General features: G+C 37.7%; 1 protein-coding gene across 2 annotated transcripts in view; it reads left to right on the top strand.

Annotated features, from left to right (window-relative positions):
* The first annotated feature begins 699 nt into the window (after positions 1 to 699).
* The window catches only part of LOC150085852 (uncharacterized), a 94,324-nt gene continuing 77,268 nt past the window's right edge, over positions 700 to 17,755 (top strand). Inside the window, exon 1 of one of the 2 annotated variants that reach the window (XM_090373532.1) lies at positions 700 to 1,171. Coding sequence is in view for 1 of the 2 variants with exons in the window: in XM_090373531.1 (XP_090229657.1) it covers positions 1,087 to 1,171 (85 nt within the window). In the remaining variant the exon portion in view is untranslated. The remainder of the gene's footprint in view (positions 1,172 to 17,755) is intronic. The other variant, XM_090373531.1, reaches the window with a different exon arrangement.

Genomic DNA, 17,755 nt, shown 5'->3' with positions numbered 1-17,755 from the left:
GTCGACCAAACCCACCAAAGAATATAAGCTATTATAGACATAACATATAGATTCCGCGTAACATTAGTTGCTTTGGCTCTTAACAGACTCCAGCCAACCACATGACGAGACGTAGCTGAGTGATTAGCACACGTGATTCAGTTGACCGTGGTTCAAGCTCATGTGACTGTTAAATATGGTAATTGATTGTATTCATTGTTAAGGTGATTAGTTGCAGACTTCTTTACCCTACTAGTCGTTTCAGATTATGAACAGAACAATAGATGAAATTATTACTCGTCCGTTCTTATGTACGTTAAGATATTAGTGATATTTTTCTCACATTGAACAGAGGTAGGATTACTTCTCACCCTTTTTCTTAGGTGGGATCCTAGTTGATGTAATTCCGCTTTGTCATCTGCAGTGATTTGGAACTCTCTCTTGCTGGTAGTCTTAATGAAGTTAAGGATTAAAGGAGTTGTCATCCAACAGTACTTCCTCTTCATTCTCGTTAGTCTTAATAACTGATTAATGGAGTAGGCACGTGACCTAGAGAAGCGCAAAGGCTATTAATAATGAGCCATAATACCCTTATAAAAACGCTATCAATTTCGTCGGCGCGGAATCCTGTCCACTCGTGTAGAAATAGAACAACAATAGAACGCCATTGATTTTAATTATTGTTTCTAGTCCCGATATTAACGTTCACTGCCTTCCTATCACTCTCCATCTCCAAGGTAACCACCATCATCTGATTTGAGAGCACCTGTTCGTGTGCGTCAGTCTCCTTTTGCCTAGCAACGGCGAAGACTACCACAACGTACAACGGAGCCAAGAAAACGGTAGCAGCGTATTCTTGTAGTGCGCTTTCCTCGTGCCTTGCAAAAATTTACCTCGAGCAGTACAATGACAGAGCTGTAATATCTCTCTAGACGAAAGGGCAAGCTTTCCGTAAGAGTCGAGACGGGGAGGAGGGAGCTTTCGTAGCACGGAATCTAAGGGACTTCGACATTCGAGACTCGTCCTCCAAATACAGAGGAATGTACAGTCTCCCTCCAATGCCGACAGATAGGAGGTAGTTCGAGCAACGACAACGGTGGTGTCAGGATGGGATGCACGTCATCTACTTCCGTGGAAAATGAACCTGGGAAACGTCATTCCCGTGGCAACTTCACGCAGATACAAATTAATAGTAAGTGCTGCTTCAGTCTCGCTCTCTCTACACTTCCAAATGCTACTAGTTTAACGCTCTGCTCACCTACCGGTCTTCTTAATATCTCATTTTGTTTACGATAATGGATTTAGTTAACACGATAATTAATTTTATTTGGGTAAATTGGGGGGACTAAATTTTCATGAAATGGAGAGAAATCGTATTTGTGCTCCGCTTAACACAATCATGCTGTCAACTACGTTAGCGTGCTGATTACTTATTATATGAGAAATCATTATTGTCCATTTCCAAGTTCACATAGCTGAAATGTGTTTAATGAATCCATTATTACAATTTACTAACCATTGTTTACGCACACTATATGTAATAAAATAATGCTTGAGTTGTACGGTGTATAAATGAGAGGTTAGAAATATATTACAGTATCGATATCTTCGTCAAGGTACGAACCCTGAAGTAGTTTGTGATCACTTGGGGCGACAACTTTGACCACAACCTTTCTCATTACCTTTTTATGGAAACGTTTCCGGGAGAGCAGAAAGCGGTATAATTACTGTAAGAAAAAGTTTCACATCTAGCAAAATTCGGCACTATTGCCTGCACTCAAAAGATCTCTGCTATAGCGGACTTTCTCTACTATTACAGGGGATTCAAAATTCCCGCAACTCAGATATCAATAATTAAAATTAATTTTTTTTACTATTAGATTATGGAGTCAGTTAATTATAATAACTAAAATGATAATAAATGCTAAAAGTCCATCTTCTTGAATATGTGAAGACTCTTCCTCGTATTCGATGACACATTTTGTAATGGTTGAACGTCTGTGTTCTCAGTTTCATTCAGTATATACTGGTTTTCGGTTCATTCAAGTGTGGGAATTATTTTATACACTTTGCCTTTCAATAGTCTCATAAATAATAATCTGAGGACTTGTGGATGTCAAATTTTTAGAAATAAGACGATCATCAAAAAAGTTTCTTAGAATTGTTTCATTGCATGCATGACCTGTCGCCCCGCCTTGCTGAAGCCAACAATAATGTTCATTATTGTCGAGTAGGCAGAAGTAAATAATAAATTACAATTTACAAGTAGTGTATTAAAACCTGGTATAAGGGTTTCCATTAACTGTATTCTCGAAATCTCAGCGACGTGAAATGGAACCCTCACCCCCCATTTTTTTTTTTTTTTTTTTTTTTGAGGATGTGAGGGCGTTTCAGGGAAAAAAAATTCACTACTACCTAGCCTAATGTTTTCGCTACTGACGTAATCGCTGAAGCGTCATCACTGAGAAAACACGGTCCAAAATGCGAATTCCATTCCGATTATAAAGGCGAAAAACCAGGGACAGTAATGCAGTTTTTTTTGTTTTTTTTTTATCAGCCTACTTAAATAACTTCATTAATTTCTTTTGAAATCATGCATTACATGAATATGAAAGGAATGCAGATCTTAACTTTTTAACAGCATTTGTTTTACTTGAATAAGACATACCTGTTTGCAGAGCGGAAGTCTTAGTCAATTTTTGGGCAACAGCAGTAACCATTAATTAACTTTGTAATATCAGTAATTAAACTCACGCAATCAATTGACTTTGATCTTCATGTTTTTCTTTACAATCCAGTTCCCCCCCTTTTTTTTACGAACTCTGCTTGTTTTACGAAAATTTGTTATTAATTGTGAAAATGATTTATTTAGTATTAAATCGGGATATTTTTCTTTATTTCGACTTTGACGTTTTTGAATGCGATTTTGAAAGTATTGTTCAACCATAAACGCACATTCAGACGGGAAACATGTCATGACTTCTCACAAACAGACCTGTATGGATGAATTTGTGTAGGTGTAACCCGAACAGTCATTATTTTGCATGCAGTGGTACAGCGTTGCCGCCTATGTAGTTTTCTAAGAATTGCGTATGGTTACCAAAAGAAGAGAAATTAGCCTTTTAAAGCGCGAATTTTGAATCGCCCGGCCCAAACCTTTTCTTGTAGTTTACCGTAAATTCCAACGTATTTAACTGGTACAGTATTTTAATACAGATTATTGGTACAATTTTAGAAGGATTTCATTTTCTATGACTGCTTTCAAAGTCCGTCATGAAAACAAAACCTACAGATCTGCCTCTCTAGCAGATATGTATGCCCTGGTCAAACTCTAGGTCAGGCATATCAAGCTATTTTGTACCACGGGCATATAAGCTATTTTGCACTAGGCTGAGGGCCACATTCCTTCAATATTCAAAAAATAAACAAAATACCATTTTTGGAATTACTGTATTTAGTATATAGATAACCTGTTTTGTATCCTATTAGTTTTTAAATTAAAAATACTTTACAATATTTAATAAAAAATAAACAATAAACCACAGTTTATTATTATATCATTTTTAGAGGACTTGGCATCGTTTTTCACAAAGCTGATCATCAAAATTTGGTTGAATGTCTTGAGCTGATCTAATCTTTAAGATTGATATTAGATGGTGATCGGTTAATCTTGACCTTTCTGGGGTTTTGTTATTTTTTATCGAAGAAAACAGTTGCTCGCATAAGTATGTGCTCCCGAACATAGCCAGTATATTCGTAGCGAAAGATACCATTTTTGGAAATCGATCTGCGGGTAAATAAGTATAAAAGTGTGGAATTCCAACTTCCGTATATTTTTGCTTTAGCAAAGAGCCACATTGGATTTAATTAATTCCATTTGTAAGCTCTCATCAACAATTTCAATATCAATAGACATAGGCGAAGTAAAAAGACGAAACTGTAATTCACAGTTTTTGAAATCAGAAAATCTATCGAACTCCATTTCTAGCAACTTCATTTGGTGTGTATATTCTGTAAATTTTAAGTCAGGCGATTTTAGCAACAGAGACCGGCAACTTTTAAAATGACAAGTTTTCTTTTTCTATTTGTTTGCGCCAAATAAGTGTAAGAGTGTAAAAAAAGTAATAATTTTTCTTTGAAAACATTAATATTATCAAATAACATTGTAACAATGTGATGTTTTCCTTGAAGCTTAAGATTAAGTTGGTTAAGATGACTTATAATGTCAACTGCGGTTTGTAGTACTCGAAGTTGCAGGCTGAGGCTTAAAAATGAAACATTGTCCTATCTTTAATCTCTTTTTTCGAGCGCTGCATTGAAAATTGCTTAAATGTAAAAAGATGTACAATGGATAAAGATCCATTGTACATCTTTTAATTCAGTACTCGAAGAATCGTTTTAAGACTTGGACTCGAATTTCTGTATAATAGGGTAGATCAGTGTGTTCACTTTCTATTATCTTCCAGAAATGAAACAAATTGTCGATGATTAAGCACACGTGCTGGAATAAAATTTATAATTTTGGAGACTTTTTTTTTTTTTTTTTTTTTAGCACTCGTCCGATATTTAAACCTTGAAACATAATTCTTGCTGGTGAATAATGCAATGATAATGTTCGAAATGATTATTACCATGTTGTTTGCATGTTTCTTTTAGTTTTGCAACGACACCCTTAGTAATACCCGTCATGGCAGGTGCGCCAACAATTGCAAGACAAACCAACTTGTTCAATGGTAATTTATATTTATTCAGAATTTCCATGAGTGCACCAAAAATATCAGCTCCAGTGGTTGTATCATACATAGGAATAATTTCTAAAAGCTCTTCACTTACTTTCAAGTTCACATCACACCCACGAATAAAAATGGCCAGTTGAGCATATCTCGAATGTCTATACTTTCGTAAATTGCAATAGAATAAGCTTCAAATGTGGATATCATTGAATTGAGCTGATTTCTTAAATTCTCAGTTATTTCATCGATCCTATTGGCTACTGTGTTTTTACTTAAGCTTAACTTTTGAAGCTTTTTTACTTTCTCTAGACACAACACTTCCGCTACTTTAATTAAACACTGACTAATAAAATCTCCTTCTGTAAAAGGTTTTGATTTGCTTGCAATTAAATGTGATAACAAGTAACTGGCTTTTACAGCTGCTGTATTTTCCTCAGAAGGTTTGTATTGAAATCAATTCTTAAAAAACAGCAAACAAGTTTTGCTGTGTTTTAAGAATTGATTTCAATTCTTAATAGTCTAGCTCCCATTTCTCTTGGAAGTTACGGCGTTCTTCTTCGATTGTTCTTTTCTTACTCATTTATTATTATGCATCTTTTTAATTTAATACAAATAAAACACAAAATTAACTGCACACAGTTAAAAAAATAATTCACGAATATACAACTGAGCAAACACTTTGCGGTTTGTAGTACTCGAAGTTGCAGGCTGAGGCTTAAAAATGAAACATTGTCCTATCTTTAATCTCTTTTTTCGAGCGCTGCATTGAAAATTGCTTAAATGTAAAATTCGAAATAAATTATGTGAAAATAAACTTGATTAGTATTTTTTTTCCATTTCTTTTAATAAAAAAAAAAAGATTTTCAAGAAATTTTGGCGAGCTGCAGTCTTTTTGTTGGAGGGCCGCGTGTTTGACATGCCTGCTCTAGGTGATATAATTTGGGTATGCTGTATTGTTGTATTTATGTATCTACGACTATGTATTTATGTAATCAGAGGTTGTTTTCGGCCATGTATTGTCTAACTCATTTGATTACACTGTACATAAATTGTAAATAGTATGGCAATATTTATTTATTATTATAATGTAACCCGTGCCCTCTAGCTGTAAAGGGACATTTTTTTAAAATAAATTGATATTAATAATAATAAAGTATACATCCTGTTAATAACATATTTCAAAGACTGAAAGATATAAACAGGATGTACACAGTTTTAGCTTCTCTTCCCCCCCCACGCCCAGTTTATATGTGACTCCAGGATTTCTGTTCCCCAAATGCCATAACCTTGCATTTGGAAGTGTTTTGAACTTTAGTTGCCATTTTTCGTTCCACGTTCCTTGTAATTCCCTGAGATTTATATTTGCATCCTCTGGTTTGGGCTCTTCCCACAAGGAAGAGCAGACCTTCCTCATTCATTTTACTTTTACTCAACTGCTTTGCTTTGTACACTTCACTTATACTTCTCCTTAGATGTCTGGCTGTAAAACTTTGCAGTCAGCACTTTCTGGGCCGTTCTTCAATATGTGCATCGCTTTTTACTTGTCACCAATCTGGTGTCCTTCCTTGAAACCTCTCCAAAAGTTCTGTCTTTTTCAGATGTGGTCTCCAGATTCAAATACAATATTCTAAATGTGGTCTGATCATCGTCTTACAAAGAAGATATTGACGTCCTTTCCTCAGTTATCAAAGGCCCTATAAATCATAAACAGAACACCGTGCGTCTTCCTAGTCGCTCGTTTACGCTGCATGGAAAATTTGATGCCAGATTGAATCATACCACTGAAGTCTTTTTCGTCTTAAACCACTTTTAGCTCCTCCCTAACTTATACGTGTCTCCAGAATTTCTGTTCCCCAAATGCATACCTACATTTAGAAGCATTCAATTTTAGTTGCCATTTTTTTCTGACCATATTCATATGCAGCCAATCCAAGTTTTTTTTTTTTTTTTTTTTTTTTGAAGCAGCATGGCCTGGCGCGTTGCCACCGTTAGATAATGCCGTATCACAACGTCATCAGTGAGCTAAAATGTTGTGCTAAGTGGGCCGAGGGTAAAGGTCAAGAGCTTTATTTAAGCCTCCGTAGCCGAGTGGTCATGGACCGGAGTGCAGTAGCACACGCTCTTTGAGTAGACCGGGCTTCAAGCCGCTGACTGCTGAATACGGTCGATCTGCCAACCCGCACTGGACCAGCGTGGCAGATTATGGTCCATTTCCCTCAGCATGAATTGTTGAGGAGGCTTCCATCCTGCAGTGGGTTGATAATGGATGCACTTTACCTTTTTTTTTTACTATTAGTAGTAGTGCTTTTGTTCTTGTTATTTGTACTGTTGTGAATATTATAAACTCGATATAAATTTTGTGTTTGTGATGCTTTTTATCTTGTGATATTTCATCTCATAAAAACGCTTTGAAATTTTTAATAATGCCTGGAAATTGTGAAGTACACATCTTTGGCTTTCCTTTGAAGAATACTGTTTCAACTAACAAATGGTTGAAAGCTATACCAAGGAAAGACTTTGTGCCATTTGAACATTCCAAGTTTGCTAAAATAAGTTTGTTGTACGGTAATAATAGTTATCTTGAATAGTGGTATTTTAACAGCAATGAAACGATAGTATATAAACGATAGATTGTGTGAAAAAATGTGTGTTTAATCACACAATTAGCTATCAAAAGGAAATGAAACAGATATATTCTTGTCAGAACTGCGGCTTTTGTGGTTTCATTTATATATAAAATATTCATTTCTATTGGATACACTGAAGAAAAGTGTGACCTCAATTCACAAAGGAGGATCAAAGAGCGACGTAAGTAATTACAAACCTGTTAGTTTAACTTCTGTTCCGGGAAAATTAACGGAGGCCTGGTCAAAGAAGCACTGCAGGATCATCTAGACAAGACTTCAGTTATAGTTCAGACACAGCATGGGTTTAAGTGGAAGTCTTGTCTGACCAATTTGATTGGATACTATGATGTAGTCACAAAGGAACTGGATGCAAAGAATAATTTTGATATCATATACTTGAATTTTAGGGAAGCTTTTGGTACTGTAGCACATGGAAGACTACTGTACAAATTGGAGCAATATGGCATTAAGGGCAAGTTGCTACAATGGATAAATGGATGGTTGAGTGGGAGAAGACAGAGTGGTAATCAATGGACACTACTCTTCGCGGACTAATGTTATTAGTGGAGTTCCCCAGGGTTCAGTGTTGTGTCCATTGTTTTCTGTAATAATGATATTGATGACGGTATATCAGGCTTAATGTGTTAGTTTGCAGACGATACGAAGGTTGGCAGGGTTGTTAATGATAGTACGCTACTGCAACAAGATCTAGAAAAGTTGAGCAGATTTACTGAGATGTGGAAACGGAAGTTTAACATTGACAAATGCAGAGTACTGCATATGGGTAGCAGTAACTCCAGAGTAATGTATCAACTGTGTGGTACTACACTCAGGATGGTAGGGAATGAAAAGGACCTGGGGGGTAATTGTGAAGTCAGATATGAAGTTTTCTGAACAGTGCAGACTGTCTGCAATAGTAGCTCATGGGTTTTGTCAATGATATACAGGAATTTTTCTAGCAGGGGCAAGGAGGTGATTATCCCTTTGTATAAGGCAATGATCTGGCTACACCTTGAGTACTGTATACAGGTCTGGAGGCCTCATTTTAGGAAGGATGTAGAGCTGCTGGAACGAGTACAGAGAACGGCAACAAGATTAGTGAACGGAACAAAGGGTTGCTCTTACGAAGAAAGGCTTAAGTTTTGCAGATTACAGTGTCTGGAAACTAGGCACATCTGTGAGGTGATCTGATTGAGGTGTATAAAACCTTGAATGATTTGAGCAAGCTCAATACTGATGGGATTCTTTCTCTTGACAGATTAATCACCTGTGGGGACATAAATTGAAATTGAGGAAATTTGCCTTTCGCCAGCGGGTGATTGATTGCTGGAACAAATTTCCATCTGTCGTTGTTAAAAGTGGACAGCTTAAATAAATTCAAGGCAGAACTGGACAAACATTTGGAGCGAATGGATGGTTGAAATGGGAATGTTTTGTTTTTTTTTTTTTTTGCTTATACAAAGGGTACTAGGAAAGTTTTGCAATACAGCTTTGTTTATTTAATTTTTTCAAAGTAATTTCCTCTACATTCAATACACCTCTCCATCCTCCGAAACCAATCTTTAAACCAGTTCTGCCAAGTTTCACTAGGGAGTAAAGCACACTCGTTGTCCCAAGCCCGTAGAAGGTCCTCATCACTGGAAAACCGCCTCCCTTTTAGCTTCATTTTCACATGAGGGAACAGTGCAAAGTTGCAGGGAGCAAGGTCTGGACTGTAGGGAGGGTGCTCGAGAAGTTTCAGTCCTGTCGTGGTCAAATATTCGGTGCAGGCTTTGGCGCGGTGAGCTGCAGCATTATCGTGATGGAGGTACTAGGTGTCCATTCTTGACTTTGGCCGCAGGTTCTTCATAGATCCAATGACTTTAGGCAGGCATTGTTCAGTATACCACTTAGCTGTGACTGTCTTCTGCGTGTCCAAAACGACACTTTCCACAATTCCACTCGATTTGAAAAATACAGCTATCATTTTCTTCTTTACAGATCGGGATTTTCTGACAATTACGGGTGTGTCGTCATCATCAAAGACCCAAACTTTGTTTTGAGCCTTGGTCGGCAGATCGTAATAGTACAGCCAAGTCTCGTCACCTGTCACGATGTTGTTCACATACCGAGATTGTCCCTTATCAAACTTTTTTAACATCTCCCGGCACCAAGTCGCACGTCGTGTCATCTGCTCTTCAGTCAGTTGATGCGGCACCCAGAGAGAACAAAGTTTCTTAACGTGCAAATGATCTTGCAGAATCGAACGAATTGCTGGTGCATTTAGGCCCAAAGTATCCTCTATCTGTTGGTAGGTCACTCGCCTGTTTTCGTCAAGCATTTTCCTCACAGCAGTAACGTTTTCCTCCGTAACTGACGTTCGTGGCCTTCCCGGCCTCTCAGAATCCTCCAGAGTGAAATTTCCCCTTTAGAATTCTCTATACCACCTGAATATCGTTGTACGATGTGGACAATCATCATCTAGTGCAAGAGTCATTTCTTCTAAGCACTGGTCTATGGTTAAACCACGCACGAAATTATACCGCAAAACTGTCCTTATCTCATTTCGCGACCACGATGCCATCGCAAGCACTTTACACTCTCACTACTAATGAATAACTGAGCCCATCGACTTGGCGCGGCGGCTACTATGCACATATGAACATGTCTCAACATGCAGCAACAAGCAGCTTCCTGTGATTCATTGTTGCGTCATATTGCAAAACTTTCCTAGTACCCTTTGTATAGTATCAGCTGTATACAGCAAGCTTATACAACTGATACTCTATAAGCTTGCTTTCTTGCATTCGTTATATGTGTCTACTAATGCTAATGATACCATTATCAATATTTTGCTCAACAATTTTTGTAAAATGAAAAATTATATATTAAAAGCAACACAAACTTAAACTTCAAGCATTGAAAAATAATTTCTGTTCAACTATAGTAATCAAATTATTAGATTTAATGAATAAATGTATACATTAGTTGGATTACAAATTAAATGCAAAACATTCAAAATGTAATAAAATAGTTAACTATAAAATGTGTCATCTTCATATTTTTAAATGTTATGATTAAAAAAATTATCACGCTTAAGTATTAAAACTAATTATTTATTTATTTATTTATTTATTAATTATTTCATTTTTTTTCGTATTGTCCCTTGCAATTTTAATTAGTTTTCCATTAAGCACAGAAAATAAAATAATTTACATTCAACTCTTGCTTTCGCTTCTCAATTCTCTGCAGGGATGTAGCTTTATGTACTTCTTATGGCCCACTTATGATGACGTCAAGCACCCATTGATCAGGCTTTATCTAACGGTGGCGACCTGACGCGGAATATTAACCACTCTTTCTACCTTCAAATCATAAGCACACTAGCTTTGGTAGCTTCCCTTGGACATTTTCGTCGGCAAGGACGTATTCAGGGGTGGGCAGAGGGGGAATAATGCCCCCCCAACCAAACATTTGAAATTAAAGAAAAAAGAATGCAGGAGACTTTCTAAAAAAAAAAAAAAAAAAATCAAAAGCCTGGTCATCGTACCCCCTGGCGCCATTAGACATCAGTCTTTACACTTTATGAGAACTAAAAACAGGAAAAGACTCAACACCAGTCTCTGAGGATCCCCACTTGTTATTCGCCACCTTTCTTCTTATAAAATGGCTGAATCAACTGAAAACAGAGTCGGCATCCAAACTTATTAGAATATCTTCTCACTCCAAACCTTGGTTCAAATCCCACCTTAAACCATACTTTAAAAATAATCAAAAATGCCACAGACAGTGGAAGAAATATGGCACTTCATCAGCACACATAAAATATAAAAAGAGCAGAGCATTGTTTCAACTCAAAAAAATTCAGTCATACAAAAATTATGTTATGTCCAAGCTAAAGAGCACTTTCTGCAAAAACAACAGCTACCTTACAGCACATGATCTATTTTTGAATGGATAAGATGCAATATGGAAACAAGCAATTCTGACATTTGCACTAAAGGTATACAAAACAGATTCATAGCACTCAATTCTTATGAACAAACAGACAAAGTGCAACATGATGTGTCTCCGGGTCAAGCCCTGCTAATTAACCAACTTGTGAACAAGAATACAGTTCAGCGTGCAGTTAACCAAATACGCCCTGATAGTAGTGAAGCTCCTGACGGCATCCCTGGTTTTACTATTAGATTGTCCAGCGTATACATCATTGATTCGTTAGTGCATATCATTTCCAGATGCATCTCCCAGTCATTCTTTCCAAGACAATGGAAAACTTTCAGGATTACGCTGATTCCTAAAAAAGCTTGCAGAAATAACCATCCCGGCAATCGGCCAATTGCTGTTTCGTCAGTAATTACTAAAATTATGGAAAAAATTATGCTCCCATATTTTCAACATGCAATCTTCGCTAATGCACCTGTCAATATGCATTTTGGTCCTAGAGGGCGCTCCACAACAACAAGCCTAGCTGACACCATTGTACGCATCCAAACTGCATTTCAAGATAAGGCACAATGCGATGTATTTTATTTTGACATCAAAGGCGCTTTCGACAACGTAGATCTCAAAAAAGCTTTTGAAATACTAAAAAATCATTTTCTCGTTGACACAATGATTATTTCCCATCTTCAATACAGCCTAAATCGCAGATTTCTCCTCTTCCCCACTAGTACTGACAGTATTCTCGTCGCAACCTCACAGGCATTCCTCAAGGTGCCGTTCTCTCCAGTACGATATTTTCAGCATCTCTTCAACCACTTTTATAAGAAAATCCAAATCTACTGGCATATACCGATGATTTAAAGTTATCTATAATCTCCAAAGCCAGTGATGATATTCGCAAAGTTATCAATAATGCGAATTCACAGATTTATGAAATCATCAAGTACCTGACAGATCTCAATCAATCTGAATATAAATGCAAGCAAATCCACTCAAATTACTTATTCCCTTCAGAAACAACCCAACCACATAGAAATAAAAATTGCAGATGTCCCAATCCCAAATGTATATGCTTACAAAGACCTTGGAGTTGTTTTTGATAAAAATCTCTCCTTTAATGCCCACTATTTATATGTTGCTCAAAAAATTCAAAAAGCAAACTGGTTAATCAAACAAGAAGCAGCAGCGATTCCAAGACAGAAAAACAGTCATTAAGCATGTTCAAAGATGCATCTTTCCCATTCTGTCCTATACTTCCAAAATCTGGTCTGGTGCTCCTCAAGTAACCGTAAAGAAATTCCTTGCCCTAGAATATTGGGTTCTTAGATGGCCCAATAGTAAGCTTCGTTTTCCCCATACAATATCCAGGCAACAGCTTTATGAAAATCGAAAAACAAAGCCTCTACAACAGATGATCAGCGAGTCTGGAGTCATTCTTCTTGCAAAGTTAATCACTTCTGCATGCGACGCACCAAACTTAGCCAATATAATAGCTGCCTCCAACAGGGAAAATTCAAGAAACCAGCGATTCAAATCCAACCTCTCCAGGCTCAAACAAATGGACATAATGTTCCCCAATGCATCCCTTCACCTCATAAATCATCACAACATTGATTGCAACAGGTTAATCAACTCTGAAGCCTACAGGAGTCAGATCTCCGATAAAATGAAGAAAAATAATCCAGCCTAGTAATTGCAACTGAAAGACAAATGTCCTATTCTGCAGATTCTTTTTTAACTCATAACTATAATTCCTAGTCATTGTTAACGTCTGTATGAAATCTGCTATGTACATATATTAGATTATTTTATGTCATTCCCATTGTATTATTACCTGCCCCTAGCCATGTGCTGTGATGGGCTTGCTGTATTTGCAATAAATGAATATTTATTTATTTATTTATTATAATGAACCTCTACCAGATCGCCAGTCAGACGTCAGTCGAATTTCTACAATAGTCACTACCCGACACATGATACAAAGTAAGACTATACCCCGTAGAAGATCTACTAGGATACAGATAAAGCCATTATCCACAGGGAAGATTTTTTTTATCAGAATGTTAGGAGCATACGAAACAAGTTTGGACACATTGGAACAGATGCTCTTGTCACGGTCTGCTGATGTTACCTGGCTCCAACCACATCAAGAGTCTCTAGTCGCTGCTGACGCTGCTGGATACAAAGCCTACTTCAATCCAGATCTCCGATCAAATAATCTCGGTCGCCTACTCTGATTCAGAGCTTTATGAGGCATTACCTGTCCCTTTAAAAGTGTCCACACAGCACTCTTAGATATAGCAGTCGTTTACATTCCACCTGTCCCTAGTCTAAAAATGATAAATAATGTAGTAGACTGGCTTCTCAACAAATTACATGTGTCAGCCACCCATATAGTATGTGGAGATTTCAACCTTCCACCATAGCTGAATAACCTGCTGGACACCATGTTAAATAAACTACAGCCATGCTCCATCTCTCTTATCAATGACCAACCTACAAGAGGTGAAAATAGACTTGACCTAATTCTGTCTTCTGGTAAATGTATAATTGATGTACCCCCCGCCTCCCGAAATGTTCTTTCCATCCGATCATAGCCCAGTTGCAATGCTCATAATGCTACCGTATGTGGACTTCAATGTCAAGGAAAAAAATAAGAACCAGCTTGTCACTTCGCCAGCCTTTCTGGACCCAAATAAATGCTTATTTGCTGCCAGCTGTATCCCGTGGGAATGAAATGTGATGCCTTATTTGCAACAACTCTCTTAACCAGTTGGATCAACTCTATTACAGAATTTGCGGCTTCCAAAGTAGTAAGGATATCATCAAAATCGAAAACATGGTGGAACTCTAGCCTAATTGCATTGTTTAAACTAAAGCAAACTCTGCACAGAAAATGGAAACTGTCTAATGACACACAAAATAGAATTAACTACTCGAGGGCCAGAGCAATATTTAATAGGGAAAAATCTAGATCAATCAACCGCTACATGCAAGACACACTTGAAGGGGAAAGCTACCTCGTTGCACACATAAAAGTGACACAAATCAAGGGCTTGACAAAGAAGGACCACATCAGCAGATTCTCCAGCATATATCATGAGTCTCAAGTCAGGGAGTTTGAGTGGGATCAATTAGTTGACAATGAGATGGAGTCTGTTCTTATCACTAAAGAAGCACTAATACAGAGTATTAACTCCCTCAGGGCAACTAAGACAGCTGGAGTTGGAGTCCCCCACTTCATGGTCAAGTGTCTCAGCCCTTACCTAATTGAACCACTCCAAGCAATTTATAGCTCTATCCTTGCTTGCCGAGTTTTTCCTGAGAACTGGAATAAGTACGCTGTAATTCCAATGCCGAAAATTACAAAGCTTAACCTTGTGGAGCACTATAGGCCAAATCTACTGCAACTGCATCTACCCTGTTAAAAGTACTGGAGAAAGCTATATTGCCAAAGTTGTCGAATCAGATACTGGCTGGGCAGCCTCAAGAAATTCATTATTCAATAACTGCAAAATCAACAATTACTAACCTCCTCACAGTTCAAGCCGCGATACTAAACGCTTTCCAAGCTAGAAAGGAAATTGCAATAATTTATGCTGATCAGCCTTCGATAGTCTGGATGTACATGCCTTACTTTATCTGCTCCAACACGCCTTCCAAATAAAAGGAAATTTGCTGAAGTTCCTACAGGTCCTACTTACTTGTCGGTCCATTTATTACCGCATAGATAGTAAGATCCTCCAAAGCCAACTCCATGCCAGTTCCACAGGGTGGAGTCTTATTTGGACTCCTCTTTACCGCCATGATGATCCCGTTCTGCAAGGGTAGGGATGATGTATGCACTTATGCAGACGATATTAAGATCCTAACACACATCCAACCGTCCATGACCAATAGTGCATTGTGTGAACAGATTAATTATAAGCTTCTGAACTTATTCGTGTACTTAGACAAATTTGACTTGGCCCTAAATCCGCAGAAGACTGTAATCATGGTGTACTCGCTCAAAAAATTGCCTACACTCGTACACCTGAAACTTAATGGCAAACCTATCCCAGTTGTTGAGACGTATAGAGATCTGGGAGTAACATTTGATACTAAACTTACGTTCAAGTCTCATATTGACCTGATTGTAAAGAAAATGAACTACTTACGTTGGGCAACAAAACGGCACCTCTTGCACATGAAACAGACTACAACAACCGCACGATATTTAAGAACCACAGTGTATTCGGCCATTTTGTATGACGCCGAATTGTGGGCGTCAGCCACCCCTACCCACATTAGGAGAATATATGCGAGAATATATATGAATTCTGGCTGCTGAAGTGGGCAAACCATAAGCACCATCTCCCTCAACAGTTAAGAACCACGCAGCTCTCTGAGCAGCTTAAACTGCAGCGTTTACCAGACATCATTGCCTGGAAACGATTAATAACCACAATCAAAATGATGACTGGCACGATATCATCACCATGCTTCTAGCAGCTTTGTCAGTGGCACATCCCGCCATCTGCATTAAGAGGCACAAAATCCTTGAGAATGAAGACCAACAGTCTGAAGATGGCCGACAGGTTTATACCTGCCAGTGCGTTAGAATCAATTCAGTTCCTAACACATATTGGAATTGACCTACTAAGGCTCATAGAAGATTCGAAATATATGAAACAAACCGCAGTATGGTCTTCTGAGGCTACTGTTGCCTAGTAGTTGTGTGAATTTCTGTCAGGAACTGTGTGTACGCAATTGAATAGTGTTTATCTCGCACAGGTTGATTCAGTGGATGTGATATTAAGATGAACTTTTGTATTACAATTGCCAGGACTCTTAGACAGAAATGTAGTGATGAGTAATGCAGTTTATATTTCATCTTTTCGTGTATATTTAACCTTTCTTGCATATTTTAGACATACTTTTATTCATGTTTTATGGTAATCCCCTGGCATTTTCTGCCGTGAAGGGAATTTGTTACTTACCAATGTACACCTATATTTTAAATTTGGTACGACAAATAAAGATTTATTTCTTTAGACCTACAATAACCAGTTAAGGGACCTATTGGATTTACTTTCTTATTTCACTTATTCGCGTATGAGAACTCCATACCCCCATTCATAGCTTTCTTTGCTAGTGCTTTCTCATAATCAACTTTCGCCCGTCTTACCCATCACTGGCTTCGTTACATATTTCCTTAGAATGTTTATACAAATCGGAATCTCATGCTTGTTTCTTTTGCTTAGCTAAACTTTTGATCTTACCTGTCATCCATTTTGGTACCATACATTTATTGAATCTGATCACTGGTCAAATGCGTATGTGGCTTTGATGATAAATCCTTTGAACGTTTATCATAGCGCGTTTGTAACTGACACTCCAGTTAATCAAGCCCAATTAATATCTTATTCCATTATAGTCACCTCTCTTGAAATTGAATCTCTTGCCTTGACCTTTGATTATCTAGGTTTCTTTAGATACAGTCCATTTTATAGAATTTTGGTTACTGCCTGCTATTGGTTCTCTCACTCAAGTTTTTGATACATTTAGGCGCCTTAGTGAGATAAAAGCAATCAGAAGTAATTACACAGCGATTCATAGTATAATGATTGATAAAATAGAGGATTACGTAAGGTAACGAACAAATTTTTTTTTGGACTGCTTCAATTTTGTTAAAGTCTGTGTAAAGATCCCATATGAGTGAGATGAATTCAAGGATTGGCAGAACAATAGTTTTATAAAGGACAACAGCATATCTGTAGTTTTTGAACTTGTACGTGTTCCGTTTGATAAATCCCAGTGTTTTGAATACTTTGTTGGTGATTTTAAGGACATGGGCATCAAATTTAGTACTGCTGGAGAAGAGAATCCCCAGGTCGTTAACTTGGTCATACTTTTCGATGATCACAGAGTTAATAAGGTACTCCGTATTTGTTAGTTGTGGAGATTTGCAGAATGAGAAGAGATTACTTTGCACTTCGAGGGGTTAGCAGACAAGCCATTCAGAGAGAATTTATTGAGGGCGCATTGAAGCTGTTGAGAACCGGTAATCTCCTTCACTGCTGAGTAGTGAAGATCATCTGCATAGGGAGCAACTTCAACATTGGAGATGCAGATGAAAGAAGGAAGTTCATTTATGAAAACAGTGAAAAGTAGAGGACCTAGGGGGGGAAGGGGGGAGCCTTGAGGTACTCCACTTAGTGGTATAAAATGGTCCCAGTTCACTTGATTGATGATAACGCTCAAGGAACGATGCATTATATAGCTCCTTAGCCGGTCGAAGTGAGAGGCTCTTTAGGCACTTCAGATCACAATTTGGTGATTCTCTCTTCTCCCATGGAACCTATATTTAATGGCTATACCCAACCTCGTGTTGTTTGGCATTACAAGAATGCAAAATGGGATGACCTGCGAGACTTCTTTTCCTTGGTCGGATTACTGTTTCAAAACTTCTGATGTCAACGTTTGCTGAGATCGTGTCAGTGAAATTATTCT

This window comes from Mastigoproctus giganteus, chromosome 5, assembly GCF_048544385.1.
Source record: "Mastigoproctus giganteus isolate SK-2022 chromosome 5, ASM4854438v1, whole genome shotgun sequence".
Classification (NCBI taxonomy): domain Eukaryota; kingdom Metazoa; phylum Arthropoda; class Arachnida; order Uropygi; family Thelyphonidae; genus Mastigoproctus; species Mastigoproctus giganteus.
Note: the sequence above shows the minus strand (reverse complement) of the source record. Positions and strands in the feature narration are given on the sequence as shown.